At 47.8% G+C, this 21,511-nt stretch overlaps 1 protein-coding gene across 3 annotated transcripts in view; it reads left to right on the top strand.

The window, feature by feature from the left end:
- The window catches only part of LOC138498003 (alanine aminotransferase 2), a 454,912-nt gene that overhangs the window by 167,250 nt on the left and 266,151 nt on the right, over positions 1 to 21,511 (top strand). Inside the window, exons 1-2 of one of the 3 annotated variants that reach the window (XM_069621784.1) lie at positions 16,840 to 17,230; positions 18,099 to 18,285. In XM_069621784.1, coding sequence (XP_069477885.1) covers positions 18,154 to 18,285 — 132 coding nt within the window. In that variant the 5' untranslated portion in view covers positions 16,840 to 17,230; positions 18,099 to 18,153. Of the gene's footprint in view, positions 1 to 16,839; positions 17,231 to 17,405; positions 18,286 to 21,511 lie in introns of those variants that run through there. The other 2 variants (XM_069621785.1, XM_069621782.1) reach the window with 2 other exon arrangements.

Genomic DNA, 21,511 nt, shown 5'->3' with positions numbered 1-21,511 from the left:
TGACTGCCTGTCTGCTATCCAGTCTGGGTGCACCTCCAGCGATCTGTCTCAATGCCAGCAAGACTGAGATCCTTCCTTCAGGACTCCTGCTTCTCACCCACACTCTGGCACCCCTCAATGTGTTCTTGATATGATATGATAGGTTATTTATGACACGCTTAATACCGACCGGTTTCCAAGCACGGATCCTTGGATCAAACCTGTGTTGCTCCATGTCGTCTTGCTTTCAAGGCAAGCACGTTGCCACTGAGCTATCCTCCTCTTCTCCCTGTCTACCGCTGTCCACCGCGGTACGCCGGATCGCAGGCCCCTCCGTGAGTGCCTGTGTGCCCCCTGCCCCTTTGTGAGTGCCTGTGTGCCCCCTGCCCCTTTGTGAGTGCCTGTGTGCCCCCCTGCCCCTTTGTGAGTGCCTGTGTGCCCCCCTGCCCCTTTGTGAGTGCCTGTGTGCCCCCCTGCCCCTTTGTGAGTGCCTGTGTGCCCCCCTGCCCCTCCGTGAGTGCCTGTGTGCCCCCCTGCCCCTCCGTGAGTGCCTGTGTGCCCCCTGCCCCTCCGTGAGTGCCTGTGTGCCCCCCTTTCCCCCCTGAGTGCCTGCTCCACCCTCTTTGCTCTGCGTTCCACCCCCCTTCCTGCCTCCTTCCCTTACAACCTCCTCACATCCATCCTCTTCTACTACCTCTCCTACTCCCCACTCCTTCTCCCTCCTCTCAGACTTCCCCCTCCTAGCACTTACTCCTATCTTTTGTTCCGTGACTCTCGATAGCAGCTTGTCTGTCCCCCCTCCCCCCCTTGTTCTCTTCCTCCCCCCTCCCCTACTTTCAAATTTGTTACCGACATTTTTGTTCAGTATCGTGCCTTGTTCTCCTTTCCCCTCCGTACCCTTGCCCCCCTCCCACCCCTTCTCTTGTTACCACCTGCACTGCGTAAATTGTCGTCAGACATAGTAATGTTACTGCTTGCTTTGTTCTCCTCCTATCCATTACCTCTTGCCTTACTTGTTCTATGCACTTGCACTATCAGAAATGTCGACAGGCCTATTATGATAGTTATTTTTACATTCTGTACTGTTTCAAGGACCTTTGCTGAATGTAACTGTATTTTCCTTTGTTCCCCTCCCTCCTTGAAGCGCTTTGAAACACATTGTGTATAGGCGCTATATAAATAAACTATCATATCATATCCCTCTCCTTCCTCTGAAGCTAAAAATCTGGGGTCATCCTCGACTCTTCTCTTTTCTTCACTACTCGTATCTTGGACATTGCCAAGAAGGCCCACTTTCAACTTCACCTTTTTTAAAGGCATTCTCCCTTTCTTCACCTTCCCCCAGAAGCTCAATGACTCTCGGGCCCTGGTGCTCCCCAGACAAGACTACTAGAATAGCCTCTTCCTTAATTTACCTTCTTCCTCTCCGCCCCCTTCAACTTATCCAGAATGGGGCTGCACGACTTATCTTTGGCCTCAAGCCCAGGGACTGTATCTCTCCAGCCCTAAAATCCCTCCACTGGCTTCCAGTTGCTGCAAGGATCAAGTTCAAATCACTCTGCATCATCCACAAGGCTGCTTTGGATCTGGGGCCACGCTCACACTAAACACTCTCCTACGAGATCTCTTTGATCCTCTGGCTCCAACTCTCTGCTCAAACGCTTCTCCAAGAAGCGAACTGGGGGCAGATCTCTCTCCTCGGCTGGCTCCCTCCTTTGGAACAGCCTCCCTCTCCCTCTCACTCTCCATCTTGAACGGGATCTCCTCAAATTCTGCAAGCTTCTCAAGACTCTTCCGTGCTAACTCCCCTCAGTCGCTGAGGTTTTTGGCCAGGTACCTTTATCAGTCTTATTGGCTATATGGCCTTTTGCCCAATCACCACCAGCATCTGCCCCCCCTTGCACTTACCTTCAGGCCCTCATCGTCTCAGCCCTGCACTTGGTCAGCGTCTTGCATCCCTTCCCTTGGCTGTCACTGCCTTCGCACTATAGGCTCCTAGCACTCCCCCCATGGGGGACCCCCTAGCACTTACCTTCCTCCTTCTTTGAACTTGCATGTTCCAAATGTCACAAGGCCTAGTAGGGCCATTGTTGCCTTGTTCCCTTCTTGCCGTGTGGCGCTTCGAAACGCTGTTCTAGCCATATAAGCGCCTTATAAATGCCTGATAAATAAATACAATAAATGTTTCTTCGTTAAAGGACAATGATAGGACAAAATAATTACACTGCTCACTTCAGTTTTCAATGCTACAGTTATGGAAATTGAGACACTTGTAACACAAATCACCATAGATATCTATGCATTTAATTCACCCTGTGCACACAGGTACTATAGATGGAATGCATGAGCGTTCAGGAGGAATCTTTAATTTTTGAAAAACAACAAATGAGTTTAAAGTATCCCTGCATATGCAATTCTCGCTATTTCCTCTTTATTCAAAATACCACCCCCTTACTCAATAGACATGTCAGAATTTCAACAGCATTTTAAACTCAATTTCAACAAACTTCTGGACTGTCAGGAATGTAAATGGCTTGTAAAAAAAGAAAAAGTATGCTCAACATGTATGTAGGCTAGATTCTCTTCTGTGATATTTCTATTTAATTTTGGGTAAACCGTACCCGTCTCACTTTCAAGGGGAAAATTTAAACAGCGAGAGAATGGGTAGCGAATAATCGCTCTTTCCCTTTTGTCTGGAACAACGTAGGTTTAACAGCATTTTGCTTGTTGGCGTATCCAGTAGGTGACTTCAATTACTTTGTCTAGGTATGCACACTGTGAGATGTTCTTTGCTCTTCTGTGCTTGCACAATGCCCAGAGAAGGAGTTGGTGGATCTCGCCATATACAAACCATAGTTACTATTTCCTTGATCTAGAATTCCAGAAGCACATATGCTTATGTATGAAATATTTACTTATTTTGCCAGATGTACAGTCAATTTCTATACCCACGAGTTTCAGTACTTACAAATAACAGTGCCAGGGTTTAATCTAACTCCCTTTTTATAGTATCACTCTCTTCAGGATGGTTTCTCCTTTATATCATACCCTCATGTGAAGTTCTTTGGCTGGATGACAGACAGGTGGGCACCCTCTTAAGGACTGGTTTAATTCTTCCTTCTAGGAACAGGCAGTCAGCAAGATTGGGTCAGCTTTCCTCCACAGCCTGTTTGCTATTTCTTCCACCGAAGAAGGTCTGGGACTTATACTAGGCTGCACTTTCAGGGTGCTGGTTATAATCCAAAATGTGTCAAAGAGAAGAGCAATCTATTCCTTCTCCTTCCTGTTGTTATCAATCCTTCTTTCTCTACATCAGTCAGTGAGTGAGTCTGTGTTGAATCTTATATAGAACAGTAACTCCACCTTTCTGAGGTATGTATACATTCCCCAATTGAATTGGTCAATGTGTGTGATTTGACAGTGTTCCAAAAGTTCCCATAACAGTGGACATACCCCTACACAGTCATTTGGCATATTAATGAAGGGGTAGATTGATGGGAGTAACTTCTACACCCAGTTTCCCTCCCATTTAATGTGATGTCATCTCAGGGATTTCTTGCATTACATTTTGCCACATTATAAATTTGTCATTTCCATGCACATGACAACTTTACTAATTTGCTCACCAGGTTCCTCTCTGGCACAGATCAATTGATACAATTTTTATCATGATAGAACCAATAGTTAATTACTTACAGATTTTGGTGTATAACTTATTGATACTTTTCTGTACAGATTATTTTTCCCTCTTAAAGTGACAGTCTCATCCCATTGGACGCTATAGCATATGACACACTAGCATGCACCATTTCCTTGTGACAAAATGTAAATTCACCTAATTTGCATACTGAAATGACCTCACACAAATGTTGTTTTCTGCCACCTAATAGAGCACGGTTGTCCAACTCCAGGCCTCGATGGCCGGAATCCTGATGGGTTTCCAGGATACCGCTCATTAATATTCATCAAGTTGCAGACATTTAGAATCATTGTATGCGCATTTCTCTCATGAATATTAATAAGCGGTATCCTAAAATACCAACATGTTTCCAGCCCTCGGACCTGGGGTTGGACAACCCTGTAATACAGCATTTCTAGCTGAACATTGAAAAAGAGAAATTGGCTTTCTGTGAGTTTCTGTTCAAGAATTGGGGGCGAAATAGTGAATTCCATTGTAAAAAAAAAAGAAAAGAAAAACAACTGTTTCCTATACCAAATATTTATTAAATAGCATCTGCAGTTGGGTCTGTAAACAGAGCATCTGGAGTCTTCAGTTCTCTATATGTTAGTGCAGGACTAATCTTTATGACCCAGAGGCCTGACATTGATAGGGTCTTTGAAGTTTGGTTCTTCAGGGCTTTATTACTTTAATCGCTGCTCCCCTTGGACAGTTCACGGGTCTGTAGATTCTTCAAATTAACCTTTGTTTTCCACATATTTTCTTTTCTTCCTTCATGTGAGGGCCAGGAAGATGAATGATCAGATTGGGCACCACAGATCTGCTGAACCCCAATAAATTGTTCCTTGTATGAAGCTCGCTGTACACAGATGCAACCCATAAATGTCAGCTTAGGATTTACAGTCAGGTCCAGGTGTTACTGTATTGCCCTATTCTCCAACCAATTCATATCCATGAGAAAGCATGGTGTCTGTTTTCACATCTCATTTTGGGGGAGGTGACATGGGTAGAAAACAAATGTCATGAGTCTTTTTTTTATGAGTTAAACTTCCCTGCAGATCTGCACCTTCATCTCTCTGCACCTTTGCCTCCTTCACCTTCAGCTCTATCTGCAACTTGAGCTCTCCGCACATCCACCTTGCTACTGCTTGCCATTCTGACACTGCAAGATCTACACAATGTCCTACTACACCTGGACTTTTGTAGAGGCTTGTTCACTCTCCCCCGCCAGACTTCTGTCTGACTTGCGTGTGTAATTGGTAACTATTCTTAGTTTTGTGACTGATTGCATGTTAGGAGTACAGATATGCAAAAGCAGTGTGCGCACTGTTCGGAGAACCAGGGCGGTGGGGACGGCCACCATGCTGTCTTGCTCGTGGAAAGAATGTCTTGGTGCCTGAACAAGTTGGCAAACTGTAGTATCTTATTCTCAATACCGAATTCCTTCGAGCCGACATTGATGAGCGCTGTGGTGCTTGATTGTGCCACTTGTTCATGACTATTTAAAGGGTAGAAGTGTGAACAGAACTATTGCAGTACCCTCTTGTCCAGGGCTCCGGTGCTGTTTGGTGGGGTTGCGGTGGGCAGGTGTATCTTTCTTATACCGCCCCAGGCCCCACATCCCGTACCAGGTGCTGATGCCTACCCTCTTCCCCACCCGTGTTGCCCATCCACACCCCCCCCATAATGCTAGAATGGGAATATCATCACACTTTCTAAAACGGATTAAATCCTCCCCCCCACCCCATGTTCTTCCTCTCAAGGCTGTCCACCTCCTTTTTATTCCTTCCTCTTCCGATTATCTTGCCCTTTCTTGATCTGCTCAGAATCCTGGTGTTATTTTGTAGTCTTCACTCACTTTTTCAAATCACATCTCTTCTCTTGCCCATTGCTGTTGCTACAGCTTTATATAATTTGGAATGTCTGACCTTTCCTGCTACTAAAATTCTTATTTCCTCAATATCTTGTTTTTACTGTTGATCTGTTGATTAAGCACTTTGAAACACATTGTGTATAGACGCTATATAAATAAATGATCATATCATATCTGCCCATCTCTTGGGTGTCGATGCTCGTTCTCCTTTTCAGACCGTTTTTAAATCGGCTGTTCATCTTTTCGTCTGCTTCCCCTACATTCTCATAATTTCCTTCACTTGCTGCTTTCTATTGGCTTTCTTTGTCCTGGTCACTTGCTCAGTCTTTTTTCCCTTTCTCTTTGTCACTTGTCGTCCCTGTTCCAAGAACTGCTTCCGCTCTTTCTTGTGGCTCCTAAACTCTGGAATGCTCTTCCTCAGTCCTTAGGGTCTGCCCCAACACTTTCCTCCCATCCACTCCCTCATAAATTAGTCTTCCCACAGAAGAGAGCCCCATTATCACCTTTGACCATCATTGGCATTGCATATGTTGAGAATTCTTTATCAAAGCCTGGGTTCCATCAGCTGCTGAAGTGGATGGCACCACTTGAATGTCAGGGTCTCTTCAATATTCCTCCTTGGTGAAGAAGCAGGCCACAGAAATCCTCAACTGCTTCTTCCCAAAAGCCCTCTAGTAGAAGGACCCAGGTTGGCTTAGACTATTTTATCAACAGCAGGAAACTATCATTGCTACCACATGAAGCTTTTTGTGACAACTATTCCCGGATTACCTTTGTGAGGAACGTCAATTAAGTCCCATCTTGGTGGTTGGGTTGAAAATGCAGCTGACGCTCAACAGGAGCCCATGAATTAATATGAGGCGTTCAGCGTGTAGTTACTTGAAAGTCTGCACCCCCTTGGCATGCTCCCACCTTCACGACTGCCCTGTTTAATCCGCCAGATCCTCAGGTTGGGATGCAGCAATCCAAGCTTTCAAAGGCCCGGACGGGTGCTTTGCACGACGTACCATATAATCTGCTTTGACGTCAACTCCTCCCTGAAAGCATGTCAAGGTTTAAGAGGAGATTAAGGGAGTCCAGCAGCAGGAGTGTGCTGCCAACTTTCCTTGTAGACATTGTAAGTGCCGAACTTGACAAGCGTGGCCAAGTCACTCAGTAGCCCCAGACCGACGAGCTCTGTTGCCAGCCAGTTGCTGCAAGTCTCCTTTTTCATGTATTATTTCCCTCAAGGGTAACTGAATGCATTTTCTTCAAGTCTCTTGAACACACAAGACTTTCATCCTCCTGGAGTGCAGGAGGAACATCAGGATTTGGATTTTCATTTCAATCATCTTCATGGACTTTATCTGCTGAATCTCATAAGGCAGATCTGGAAAAAAGCTGCTTTTTCCTCTTAAATTCTGAATGGATTTCCTAGCCTCATGGTAAATTGGGGGGAGTGTGGTGGTCATATTGGCAGTGATCCACCCATTTTGGAGCTTTGGATGGATCCATGACTGCTCTGCAAATATCCAGATTGGGACTCCCTACAGCATTTTATCCTGTTTTTAAATATCTGCTTCATTAGGTTTTTCTGATACTATCCTCTTTCAGACGTGACCCCAATGTTGGCTGCCTTTGATATCGTATCATGCTTTTTAACCTTTTATAAGTAGATGGCAGAAGCTGCACTCTAGTGAAACCCTCTGACAGTATAATGTTGACTGGTCTCCTAATGCTTGCTTTCTAGTTGTGTTATTTTCCTACTTGTACTTATGCCTCATTGTGTGTTTTTTGCTGCTAGGAATCCTCAATCACTGTCCGCCATTGTTACTGTTTGGCAATTGTGTCCACCTTTTTATGTAGTTTGTGACGAATCTAAGGGCGGCGTCCCTTCTCCCCTAATGGGAAGACACTTCCAATGGGGCCAGGGCTTTGCATCCACAGTACAATAGTGTACCACTGGGGGTGGTGCCCGAGGGAGGATCACATGGGGGAGAAAACCCCTATGGGATTAGGGAAAGCCATTCTCAGAGAATGTGGTATACCTCTGCGTCAATGCATCTAACCTAATATACTTGACAAAACTAAAACACATATTGCTCTATTTTCAGTACTGTGAAGATGACTGGGAGACCAATCATCACTCTAGAGAAGCAGAGTGAGTGGTCTAGTCTCTCGTGATTGGCCCAAAGCAATTCAACTATCCAGCGGGGGATTTCAAAGGCAGTTCCGCTAAGATGCCGACAGAGCTGTCCTCCGAGGAGGAATTTGATGAGCTGTGCACCAGCCAAGCAGACTAGAGCCCGAAGGGAAGTCGTGAGCAGAGAAGAACCCGAACGTGGTCCAAGACGGAAGGACTTCTCGGGCTGCTGCCGAGTCAAACCTCCGGGGCAACCTTGGCCCCGGCGAAGTGCCTGAGAGAGAGGCCTCGCAACTGGGAAGAACGAGAAGTCGGCAGAGCCACTGCAGAGTCTGGGACCTGCACCCTTATGAGAAGCGAGAATAAGAGGGTCTGAGACCCTGACTGTAAACGGAACAAACAAGGGGTTGTATGCTTGGCAGGGGAGCAGACCAAGCAGACCCAATGCCACATTATGAGGCTGGGACCCGCACCCATATGAGAGACCGGAACTTAGTCATTCAGAATATTGCGAGTCTGGGACTTGCACCCAAAATGAGTTTGATGAAGAAGAAGAATTAATTTAAAGGAATCCTACGCATGGTAGGGGAGTGTGCCAAGTTGTTGGGATAAAGCACTGTGAATTTAAGAAGCATGTTCTTGTGAATTACCCAGTGATGTCTAAGGAAATGCAGGGCCGAGAGGCCGAGAAAGGAAATGAAGTAGAACGAGAAGGTCTCTAGGGGAATGGATCACAACCCTAGCCTTGGAGTCCTACATGTGTGAACATTTGTTTATTTCATCTGTTTTTGATTAACTGAGATACTGGGCATTTTCCCGTTGGATAGAACTAAAATGAACACTTTGCTGTGAGAAGAGACCATCCTTGCACAGTGGGTTTAAGTTATTAGTGTTGGGGACAGAGGTAGGCTTTTGAGACATGACAGTGAGAGACTTTTTAGTTTTTGGCATCCTGACCATTTCATTTGTTTTCTTTGAGGTAGGGGAAACGCTTCCTAAAGTTTTAGGGATAGAGAGCTATGTTTCCAACCCTTTCTTGAACAATAAAAGTTTCCGCCCAAAAATATCCCACCTTTGTGTCCGAGCCTTACTTCTGCACCCTTAAGTTCCACAACGTACTCGTTAAACAATTTCTTTCCACTGGTGAAACCTTCTTTTGTTTGAGGAGCTCCTCCCCTTCCTCTCAAAGATTTCATTGCCACAGGGAGTGACCGAGGAATGAAGATGCTGGCGGTGTCTACTTTGTTTTTATTGTGCTGCTGGGCCTCTGCATACCTTTGTTCCGCTATTGTTTGTGCTCAGTGTTTATTCATCGTGCACCTCTGTCGCACCCAGCGGGGCCTGCGCATATTGGGTTTTGGGGCGTTTATCACTTCATTGTGCGCTGTCTGCCACTGTCTCATGCTGCATGTTCCTAGTCTGTTAATCGGAGCGCTCCTTATGACATGCCAACTTGTGCCCTAGGGAGGAGGTCCCCATGCTAGACGTTTAGGTTTCCTCCTGGAGGCCTGCAGAGGACGCTGTCTCCACAGGCACTAGGTGCAGTCATGCAGCGTGGAGCCTTCGCACACACAGAAGAGCGAATGCCGAGTCTGCAGATCGGGGCTTTGTAGCATCCACTAGGATCTTCCTATTGCTGGGGAGCAGTGGAGCTCGGGGGACTAGGAAGAGAGGTTCAAAACAATTATCGGTTTGCATGTGTTCATGGGCCCGGTGTTGGGAGCAAAGTGATATGAGGCAGAACTGTGGCCAGTGCTGGCATATATTGTTGAGATAGACTGCATGATTTACTCTGGGCTCTAGCAGAATAGAGTGGGGACCATTCAAGCATATATTGTTGGTCCAGGGGGAATGACACCTTTCCCCTCGTTCTTGACATATAACTTGTCATGTTCTTAACTCCTGGAAGCTCTGCAATTCTATTGGCCTCTTTTCCCAGACTCTTACAGTGTCCCAACCCTTTCTATGAGTTGCAGTGATGTCTCTCTGGCCACTGAGTTGGGGAAAGTTTTCCTTGTGCTGTATTGCACTTTGCTTCGGGTTCCTGACCCTTATCCAGTAAACAGCGGTCTTCCTGTGGCCACTGGGTTGAAGACATTCTCCTGTGTTGCTTCTTTCCACTGTTTTAGGGTCCCCAACCCCTTCTCTGGTGATCAGTCATTTCTCTCTCTCCACTGAGACAAGGGATCACTCCTCTGATGCAATCTCTATTCTTTGTGGGGTTCCCGATCATTCTCTGGTTACGGGCTTGCTGTCTCCAGTGAGATGAGGAAGTATTCATCAGATGCTTTCTCTATTCGTTATAGGGTCCCCAACCATTCTCTGGTGGTCAGTGGTTTCTCTCTCTCCACTGAGACAAGGGAGCACTCCTCTGATGCAATCTCTATTCTTTGTGGGGTTCCCGACCATTCTCTGGTCGTGGGCTCGCTGTCTCCACTGAGATGAGGAAGTATTCCTCAGATGCTTTCTCTATTTGTTATAGGGTCCCTGACCATTCTCTGGTGGTCAGTGGTTTCTCTCTCAACTAAGACCAGGAAGTACTCCTCGGATGCAGTCTCTATTCTTTATAGGGTCCCTGACCCTTTTTGGTCCACTTTTAGGCTGCACCACGTATGATGGCTCGAAGCTTAGACACCTCTACTCTTCGCTTGTCCCCACCGGTCCGCTCGTGCCTCCCGTTACCTGTTGTGAGCTGCTTGCATGGCACCGGTTCTTCCAGGAACTGACGTCGGTCTCTTCCTGGCTTCCCCCGGTCTTTGGTGGTTCTGCAGTGTTTCCATGTCTCATCTCCCTGCAGTCTCTGCGTTGTCGTGGGACAGGTGATCACACAGAGACTTGATCAAAGGGAACTGTATTGGATCGACAAGCTTGACAGCCTCAACCCATATGGAATGAATGAGGACTTTTATTTAGGCGCTTTTCTATAGTTACTTTCTAAGGCCTCCCTCATAAGTCAAAATACCATGATGGGGATACCACACCCATTTTTGTACTTATGGCCCATATATATTTGCACTAGAATTCTGTGGGTGTGTGTTGTATCACTATGTTGTATCACTCCTTATGTATCATTAATAAAAGACAACACAAACTATGGATGAGTGATTAAGCATCAATACAGATTCTGTGAAATGGCTGGTCTGACATAGTATTTTGAGAAGATGTTTAATGTACATTGCTGCATTTGTTGTAACTGACCAGTACCAAATTAACTATAACTATGTGAGCCTGTGTGGCTCTTGGACCATCACCTACCCCCTTATCCACCATTCGTTACAGTGATGTAGCCAAGTTCAGCTTCCTTCATCTAACTTATCCCCACTGGGTCATGACATCCTATTCAGCACTGTCCCTATCCAGATACGTTACATAACGTACTTTGCTGGTCAGCTGCAGGTCTCGCAGTTTCACCGGGCGGTGATGTAATTTGTTTATATGTGACGTTGCCGTGCAGATGTACATGCACGATTCCGGTGTATAGCAGCAGCTCCGACTGGAATACAGTGACAAAGGGAAATGGCTTGTGCAACACATTGGTATTTGCACTTGCAGAACCTACGCACACAGGTGAGCGATAAACTCCGTAAGCAGATTGCTTTCCGATTTAGTTATATAGAACAATTCCGTAACCACTACCCTAATTAACCACGCATCGAGGGATCAGTAACGGGACGTCCCACCCGATCGGCACAAACCACTACTACAACAGCAGTTTTCTAAACTAAGAAGATGCCGGTTATTTGAGGGATACCGCCACCAGTACTCATATTAACTACAACAGCACCGTGGATTGACGGGTAGGGATCCAGTTCCCTCTAATAGTCTCCACCAACCTTCTTTTAGGGCCACAATACAACATTTATTTTTAAACTTTTACCCTAGGTTCCCACTTCCTAAGAAGCAAGCCTCTTCCCTTTACATACAATCAAACGATGATTCTTATCTCTAACAGGTGATTGTCCACGATATACACGGGAGAGGTTAGAGAATATGGATTGGCGATATTATTTTGATATTAGCTAATAAGCTTTTTGTTTACTGTTTTATCCCACTCTGATATACAGATCATACTGATTGAATGGTGAAAAATTGAAAATGGAATTATTGCTCCTGATGAAGGGATCCAAGTCCCGAAACGCATTGAGCTCATCGTTCTAGACATTGACTAAACAAATTCATGTATTGATTTATATTTTATGCAGTGTGATTTGAAAATTGTATACAATTCACTATATTTTGTATGGATGAAAATTTACTGTGACAATTCTCATGTAAGAGTTACTTTGGTTTGAACTTCATGCACTGAAATGTGCTTGTAAAATGTATATCCTTAGAAACCTTGAGTGTAGTTTGTTTTGACAAACACATTGAGAGTGCAGGGGATGCCAGTGTTCCACAGACAGTGGACACCGTTTCCTAATGTCCATAATTCCGTCAGCATAGTGTCAGTAAAGGTTGGTGTGGGCATTTGGAGAAGGTACTGGTGGAGGTTGGAGAGAATCGCCAATTTAGGAAGGAAGCTGGAGAAAGAATTTGGGGAGATGGACAGGAATGAGCAGAGATGAGCCGGGAAGAAGACCAAGGGGGCGGATGGGAGAGAAACATCAGGAGGTCAAAGGAGGGACCTATCAGCACGTGACGGAAGAGAAATCTAAGGGGGTGGTCACAGAGCTATCTGGAGGTATATACATGGAGGTGGTGAAGGAGATTTCAGAAGGTGGTTGGAGTGAGACCAGGAGGTGGTAGGAGAATATCTGAAGGTGGTTGGAGGGAAAGGAAAAAACATGAGAAATGCCGAGAGGAGGTAGCGGATGGACAACAGGAGTTGGAATGCAGGAAACATCAGGAAGAAGTTAAGAAACCGGAATAAACAGTCAACTGTAAGAGTTTATTGAGAGGCCAACCCCAACACGGGGAGTTCCTTTTCTCCTTACTCAAGGCATCACGCAACAAACTGTTAAATAGATTCTTTTAACCAGCCCTACTCCAGGCACAGATCATACCCCTTGGGCCCCTCCCCCTGAGCTAACAATGAGCCAAGAACCACGCCACTGTACAGGAAATATAATTGTATTTTTTTTTTGTATTTAAAGTATTAGAAATCACACTTAACTACTCGCACCACTTACTTTTTGGCTCATCATTAACTTCTTGTTAAACAAATCAATCGCACAAATTCGTTTTTTTTTAAACACAAATCACAATTCTTTTACTTTCTACAACTTTCACTTCAAGAAATAATTAAACTGATCAATGACCCAAAACAATTATAAATGCAGTGCTGTGCAATTTTCCTACAAGACTTAAAAGGCTAGCAGTAGGGTTTCAAGATTGGTACAAATGGCAATTATGTTTTCACCCACACTTTTGGTTTAAAATAAAAACGGTGATTTTAGCATTTTGTTTCAGCCCCTCGCTCCCCCGCCCCCTCCACTGAAAGGCCTTTGTTGGGGAAGCTAGATGGTAAAAATTGGGATGATTTCAGAGTTTAGGATTTTCATTCCCCCTAACCCCCAACTGAAAGCCTGTGTCAGGGGAAAGTTGGATAAAAAGATTGGACTGATTTTAAGAACAAAGACACCCCTCTTCCTTAAAGAAGTCAGAGTCAACAGGACAAAAAGGATTACCCAATTAAATTATAGGCTATCGTTTTTCAGTGCACACTGGGAATTGAGCTTTAATTTCGAATTTTAACAATAATCACCCTGTAGTGTTCCACCAAATGGGGAATTCATTAAATGAATCTTTTTAGCCAAGTGGGCTAGGGACCTACCCAGTTTTGCCCCCGCCCCCGATAAAGGGAAAGGATTTAAGGCAAGCAGATTCTCCCACCGTTTGGTTTCCTAGGGCTCATTTCTACTTACATTGAAAGCCTCTGTTTAAAGTTCAGGACAGCCAGCTGCATTTCAGGACCCTCTGGAAAGATAGGGCAGGGGTCTGGTCATGCCACTCTGCGCCATAGGACCCAGTCAGCTTCTAGGCCTTCCTAGAAATGGACAGATCCACCCAGATGCACTCTCAGCAATCTCTTCTGGTGCTTCCTTGCAACTGTCTGATGGTAATTTGCAGCAGCACTCTTTTGATGGTAAATTTCAGCAGCTCTGTCTGGTCCTCCTAGTTCAGTCCCCCTAATATAACAGCTATGACACCACCAATTTTACAATCTTGGGGAAGTACACATCAATAGTTCTTGCAACTAGGATTGGACAGTTATCCTTCCCTCTCCTCCCAAAACCAGCCTCCTGAACAGATTGGTTAAATAGTCTGGAGCAGACATATGGCAGCCCCATTTGTTCTCCTGTCAAATTTTTGGCAAAAACGAGTTATGTAACAAAACTTCATAATTTTACTAGCAACTGCCATAATATATATTTTCCTTTTCAGTTAATCATGGGGAATTAAATAAAATGGCAGCCAGGCCACACTATGTTGCATGGCCATTTAGCAATTATCCACGGTTTTCACCGAAAGCATAATAGTTATGAACATGTAATGTATTACCCATATTCCTTATTTTATCCTCCACCCGTTCACCAACTCTGACATTTGAAACATTTTCAGATCAGCCAGAAACCCATTTTAGCTGCCCATTACAGTTCCCTGGGACGCAGGTGGATGAATTTTATATCACTTCAATCGCCTGGAAATTACATAATAAATTAAACACAAATAAAAGAAATCAAACTTATGGTGACTGGGGAAAAGGCCAAAGTTATAATAGTCCTTGTAAATTAATTGTATATTTGTGTGTTCAGCAAATGGGAAATCTGTTTCATCCAGCCATTTGACTCTGTGGGCTAGCCTGCATGTTTTTTCCTGAGTCTCTTTGTTTTGGGGGATTTCTCTTTGAAGTTGGAGGTTCAGCCTCTTAATGATAGCCCCCCGCCTTCACACATACTGTCTACATTCTGGTCATGCATCAGCCAAGGGAAATGGTCCTGCAGAAACAACCATTGTTAAGGATGCTTGGTTTTCAACATCTTCCAGAGCAAGCCACATTTTATTGTATTTGTAAACACTAGGATGTCAGCCTTCCCAGTGTTGAAGTTCTTTGTGGCATGTGTCCCACAGCCAGCAAAAGTGTTTGCCTCTGGTCTACAGAAACTTTTCAATGGAAAACAAAGTGACTTTTCAAATGTCTGCTGCTATTTTGTATGCTAAACATAATATACATTACTTTTTGTCAACACGCACCATGTCTTTTCCCTGAAATGTTCATATAAACAGTGGTACATTTTCCACATTTAAACTGCAAACAAACATTCAAAGCAGTTTTATTGTGTCAGTGTTTAAAAATCCTGTTTTTCATTTAGAAGCGGCCTTTGATTCCTTCTTTGGCAGATTAAAAGGCTTTTCCTTTGGTTCTGACAGGTAGGCCTTTTCCACATGGCCCTTCAATTTTAACCAGAGAAACAGACATGCAAAGCCATTTTGGGTCAATGTTCAAAATCCTGCTTTTCATGTGGATTGGACTGAATGTATCGTGGGACTCTAGTGTATTCTATGGGTCGCAGCGCTGAAAGGAGAGCGAGCTGGAGAGGGTTGCTCACTGCGCCAGGGGTTATCTCTGGAATGCACTCACTGCATGGTGAGTTGGGGCATGTCAAAGCCATGCCCGGGAAAGCAGACGGCAAAGCCCCTCTACTTACTTCTTTAGGACCCCCCAACAACATTTGGGACAGATAGCATGGCAGAAATACGATTTTGGCAGGTTTTCAAAAGCTCCCTGAAAAGCAAGCCACAAAACAGTTTATTTTTTGGTTTCTTCATTTATTCATGGTTGCCAAAACCCAGTGTACTGAAGGCAGGCAGAAGGGTTGCTGCAGCCAACAGGCAGGAATTCCAAAGCGCTCCAGGGCATAATCAGGAGCGCTGTGTGTATTTATGTATGCAAGGCTTGCATATGGAGTAGAGTAGCACTTAGAGATGGTAAAGCTGGGGACCATGGAAGGTTGCTCATCTGAGGTCAGACTGGGTGAGTGCTGGAGTTCTATCTATGCTGTTGCTAAGTGAGATGTTCCATTGCGGTCAGCAGGGCTCAAGTCCTAAAAGAAACAAGCATTGGCAATGGAAACAGTTTGGGCTTTTGTGTAGGCATGGGAAAGACGCTTGCCAGGCACTACCATAGTGGTATTAACTGGCTATTGATAGTAGGAGGGGCAAAATGGTGCGAGTTCCTGGGCAACCTGGCAAATGCCTAATACTTATACAAAAGCCAAAACTGTTGGCTTTGCCAAAGCTTGCTAGGTTTGGTTATCACTGCTGCTTTATTTTCAACAGGACTTCAGTGAAGGACAGGCATAAGGCTAATATATTGAGTGGCTGAAGGCAGAGCTGGTCAGGACATTTCTAATACATCAGTAGCCCATTTACAACTCTAATTAAGTCATTAACTCTCAGAAGACTGCTTTGAAAAAACACTGGTAGGCACTTTGAGTGCAAAGTTTGATGGTAAGGCTTGAATAAAGCGAGCTCAAAGAGTTGACACGAGGAGGCGTTTGGGCAGGAACTGGGTGGGAATGGCCATAGGGATTAGCATGTCCATGGGCAGTCAATATTTTATTATTTATTTATTTATAAATAGGTGGGCAAATAGCCAAATGCCTACAAGCTTCGTGCCCCTCCTATGGCATTTCTCCCTAGCTGTACTAATGCAATAGTTTCTGCTTGTAGGTGGAACGCACCACCGAATAGCCTAAAATTAAAACGTAGGGACGGTCTTACGTATGCGGTGGGAAGAGACGTGACATGAATTGAACGTTTATTGAAAGAAATGTGAATATTTCACTTGAGGATGTCTTTCCCAACACAAAGTGCACAGGACAGAGCGGCATTTGCTCCGAGAACAGATTTTCCCATGACATTGCTAGCCAAGTATAAAAGGTGCGCGCCTTTTTATAAATGCGTAACAAAACATGCCATACGAAGCAAGAATGTCGATATGAAATATTTTACAACAAAAGTTGCCGCATTCGTATGGTCTTATCGTGGTTCCGTTTGTGTCTCACACCCGCGCTCACGGCCGCGGCTCTGTCTTTCCTGTGGAGGCAGCATTTGTGGGTGTTGCGGGGGGGTGAGGGTGCACGGGGGGGGGCGGGCAATCCATGTGTCATCCCACTGCCCCTGCTGTCTCGTACAGAGACCGGTTAGGCGCAGTAAGAGAGCCTGGGCACACTGTCTGGCTATGTGAGAGGTGTGTAGTACTGGGCTGTCTCGTGTCTCGCTAAGCCGCTCTCTGAATGGGTGACGCGAGACAGCCCACTGGCACTTAGATGGGGGAGGCAGCTTGTGTAGAGAGACCGCTTCAGTGAGAGATGAGACAGCCCAGTGCCACACGACATCTGCAGAGTGCTCTAACAGACACGAGGGGCAAGTGTACAGAGACAGCCTAGCGTCAGATATGTCGTGTAGGCGAGCTGGCTTAGTGAGTTCAGAGACAGCCAGTGGCGCCTGCCGCTCGGTACACGAGACCTCGGCGCCGCTAGCGCATCTGGCGAGGCAGGTCTGAAGGGGTAAGAGACCGCCCCGTGCCACAGAGCAGTGCCGATCATCCTCCACAGAGAGACAGCCTGCAGAGGTAAGGGACCGCCACGTGTCTCTCTCCCCATAGAGGAGTGTCAGGCGCCGGCCTCTCTGCCCGCAGGGCCCGTGGGAACCCCGCGCAGCAGAACAGGTTGCAACACAAGCTTTTGGGAGGCACCGGGTTCTGCAGCCAGTGTGTGCCTAAGGGGAAGGGGGCGGGAGGGGGAGGGCTGGGAGCTGCTGCTGCTGTCCCTCCCCTGTCACTTCCACATCGGGCAGCGCAAGCATTCGGGGCTCCCGCCCTTGACTTGTCCCCACACTTTATTCCCCTGGACCAGCACTGGGGGCGGGGGGAGCACACTTGCAGCGGAGCAGGACTGGCACACGTGTGCCCTCCCCAGTCCCAGCCCAGCCGGAGGTGCTTCCGTGCCACGTTGGCGCGACACCCAGACCCGAACACCTCCCTCTCAAGCGTCATTTGCTGCCGGTAGACCCGGTGCTTGGAAAGCTGGACACTAGCGCCAAGAGACGCTCGGGCTCGTAGTGTGCGCTGTAGTATTTCATTCACAAAAATCTTCACAAGTGTAGCATCACAGTAGGGCCCCTGTTTTGCCCCTCCCGCACCTCAGATTGAAACTAAGGCACGCTGAGAGTTTTTAAGCATTATTGGTTATAGGTGTAATAGTCCCCCCCCAGGTGTAATACAGAGCCCCCCCAGGTTTAATACAGAGTTCCCACTCCCCCGCCCCCTCCCCGCAGAAGAGCGCGGGACAGCCTGTAGCCTCCGCCCCCGCCCCACCTCCCCCCCCCCCGAGGATAGATATGGAGTCGCTCCGCAGTCTGGGGGCCTGTGCGCAGCTGGTCCTCCGCGCCGCGCACACCCGCCCGCCCCCGCTCAGCTCTCGCCCCTTGTTGCTCCGCAGGGCCGTGTCCGGGTCGGCGCCAGAGAAGCAGCAGCAGGAGAGCCCCCGCAGGAGGATGGAGAACGGCACGGTGCGGGAGCGCGTGCTCACCCTGGACTCCATGAACCCGTGCGTCCGGCGCGTGGAGTACGCCGTGCGGGGCCCCATCGTCACCAGGGCCGTGGAGCTGCAGCGGGAGCTCGAGCAGGTACCCGTTTCTACTATTATCACCCATGTGCTCGACCCCCTCCCCCAAACTGTTATGTCTGGTGTGTCAGCCTGTTTGCATCGCTTCTCCCCACTTCCCTCTACACCCCACTCCCGTCTCCCTCTCCATAAACTAAACAGAATACATCATGCTGCCTACAACTCTTCCTCCTTCTCATACAGGACATGCCCCCAGGCTCAGATACGGCATTGCCCCCTGTGCATCTCTGCCCCCTCCCTATACACGATACCATGGCCATTGCCCCCTGTGTATCTCTTCCCCTCCCTATACATGATGCCAGGGACATTGCCCCGTGTGCATCTCTCCCCCTCCCTTTACATGATGCCAGGGACATTGCCCCGTGTGCATCTCTCCCCCTCCCTTTACATGACACCGGGCCATTGCCCCCTGTGCATCTCTTCCCCTCCCTATACATGATACCAGGGCCATTGCCCCCTGTGCATCCATTCCCCCTTCCCTATACATATACCAGGGACATTACCCTGTGTGCATCTCTCCCCCTCCCTTTACATGACACCGGGCCATTGCCCCCTGTGCATCTCTTCCCCTCCCTATACATGATACCAGGGCCATTGCCCCGTGTGCCTCTCCCCCTCCCTATACATGATACCAGGGCCATTGCCCCGTGTGCCTCTCCCCCTCCCTATACATGATACCAGGGCCATTGCCCAGTGTGCATCTCTTCCCCTCCCTATACATGATACCAGGGCCATTGCCCCCTGTGCATCCATTCCCCCTTCCCTATACATGATACGCGGGCCATTGCCCAGTGTGCATCTCTTCCCTTCCCTATTCATGATACCAGGGCCATTGCCCCGTGTGCCTCTCTTCCCCTCCCTATACATGATGCCAGGGACATTGCCCCGTGTGCATCTCTCCCCCTCCCTTTACATGATGCCAGGGACATTGCCCCGTGTGCATCTCTCCCCCTCCCTTTACATGACACCGGGCCATTGCCCCCTGTGCATCTCTTCCCCTCCCTATACATGATACCAGGGCCATTGCCCCCTGTGCATCCATTCCCCCTTCCCTATACATATACCAGGGACATTACCCTGTGTGCATCTCTCCCCCTCCCTTTACATGACACCGGGCCATTGCCCCCTGTGCATCTCTTCCCCTCCCTATACATGATACCAGGGCCATTGCCCCGTGTGCCTCTCCCCCTCCCTATACATGATACCAGGGCCATTGCCCCGTGTGCCTCTCCCCCTCCCTATACATGATACCAGGGCCATTGCCCAGTGTGCATCTCTTCCCCTCCCTATACACGATACCAGGGCCATTGCCCCCTGTGCATCCATTCCCCCTTCCCTATACATGATACGCGGGCCATTGCCCAGTGTGCATCTCTTCCCTTCCCTATTCATGATACCAGGGCCATTGCCCCGTGTGCCTCTCTTCCCCTCCCTATACATGATACCAGGGCCATTGCCCCCTGTGCATCTCTTCCCCCCTCCCTATACATGATACCAGGGCCATTGCCCCCTGTGCATCTCTTCCCCTCCCTATACATGATACCAGGGCCATTGCCCCGTGTGCCTCTCCCCCTCCCTATACATTATACCAGGGCCATTGCCCAGTGTGCATCTCTTCCCCTCCCTATACATGATACCAGGGCCATTGCCCCCTGTGCATCCATTCCCCCTTCCCTATACATGATACGCGGGCCATTGCCCAGTGTGCATCTCTTCCCTTCCCTATTCATGATACCAGGGCCATTGCCCCGTGTGCCTCTCTTCCCCTTCCTATACATGATACCAGGGCCATTGCCCCCTGTGCATCTCTTCCCCCTCCCTATACATGATACCAGGGCCAATGCCCCCTGTGCATCTCTTCCCCTCCCTATACATGATACCAGGGCCATTGCCCCCTGTGCATCTCTTCCCCTCCCTATACATGATACCAGGGCCATTGCCCCCTGTGCATCCATTCCCCCTTCCCTATACATGATACGCGGGCCATTGCCCAGTGTGCATCTCTTCCCCTCCCTATACATGATACCAGGGCCATTGCCCCCTGTGCATCCATTCCCCCTTCCCTATACATGATACGCGGGCCATTGCCCAGTGTGCATCTCTTCCCCTCTCTATTCATGATACCAGGGCCATTGCCCGTGTGCCTCTCTTCCCCTCCGTATACATGATACCAGGGCCATTGCCCCCTGTGCATCTCTTCCCCCTCCCTATACATGATACCAGGGCCATTGCCCCCTGTGCATCTCTTCCCCTCCCTATTCATGATACCAGGGCCATTGCCCTGTGTGCATCTCTTCCCCTCCCTATAAATGATACCATGGCCATTGCCACCTGTGCATCTCTCCCCCTCCCTATACATAAAGGGGCCATTACCCCTCTACATCTCTTCCCCCTCCCTATACATGATACCAGGGCCATTGCCCCCTCTACATCTCTTCCCCCTCTCTATACATGATACCAGGGACATTGCCTGTGTGCATCTCTTCCCCTCCTTATACATGATATCAGGGACATTGCCCCCCTGTGCAGCTCTTCCCCTCACTATAGATGCTACCAGGGACATTGCTCTGTGTGCATCTCTATCCACGATACCAGGGGCATTGAACCCCTGTTCTTCTCTTCCCCCCTCCCGATACATAATGGGGCCATTGCCACCCGTGCATCTATTCCCCCTCCCTACACATGGCTCAAGGGACATTGCCCTGTGTGCATCTCTATCCATGATACCAGGGGCATTGCCCCCTGTGTATCTCTTCCACCTCCCTATACATGATAATGGGGACATTGCCCTGTGTGCATCTCTTCCCCTCCCTATACAGGATACCACGGACATTGCCCCATGTGCATCTCTTCCTGCTCCCTATACATGATACCAGGGACATTGCCCCGTGTGCATCTCTGCCCCCTCCCTATACATGGTAATGGGAACATTGTCCTGTGTGCATCTCTTCCCCTTCCTATACATGATAAGGGGACATTGCCCTGTGTGCATCTCTTCCCCTCCCTATATATGATGCCAGGGGCATTGCCCCCTGTGCCTCTCTTCCCCTCCCTATACATGGTACTGGGGACATTGTCCCGTGTGCATCTCTTCCCCCTCCCTATACATGATACTAGTTGCATTGCCCCCTGGACATCTCTCCCCCTCCCAAATACATGATACCAGGGCCATTGCCTCGTGTGCCTCTCTTCCCCTCCATATACATGATACCAGGGACATTTCCCCG

The sequence above is a fragment of the Ambystoma mexicanum genome, chromosome 5q (genome assembly GCF_040938575.1).
Source record: "Ambystoma mexicanum isolate Mex_15411 chromosome 5q, UKY_AmexF1_1, whole genome shotgun sequence".
Lineage (NCBI taxonomy): Eukaryota > Metazoa > Chordata > Amphibia > Caudata > Ambystomatidae > Ambystoma > Ambystoma mexicanum.
This window is presented reverse-complemented; position numbering and strand designations above follow the sequence as displayed.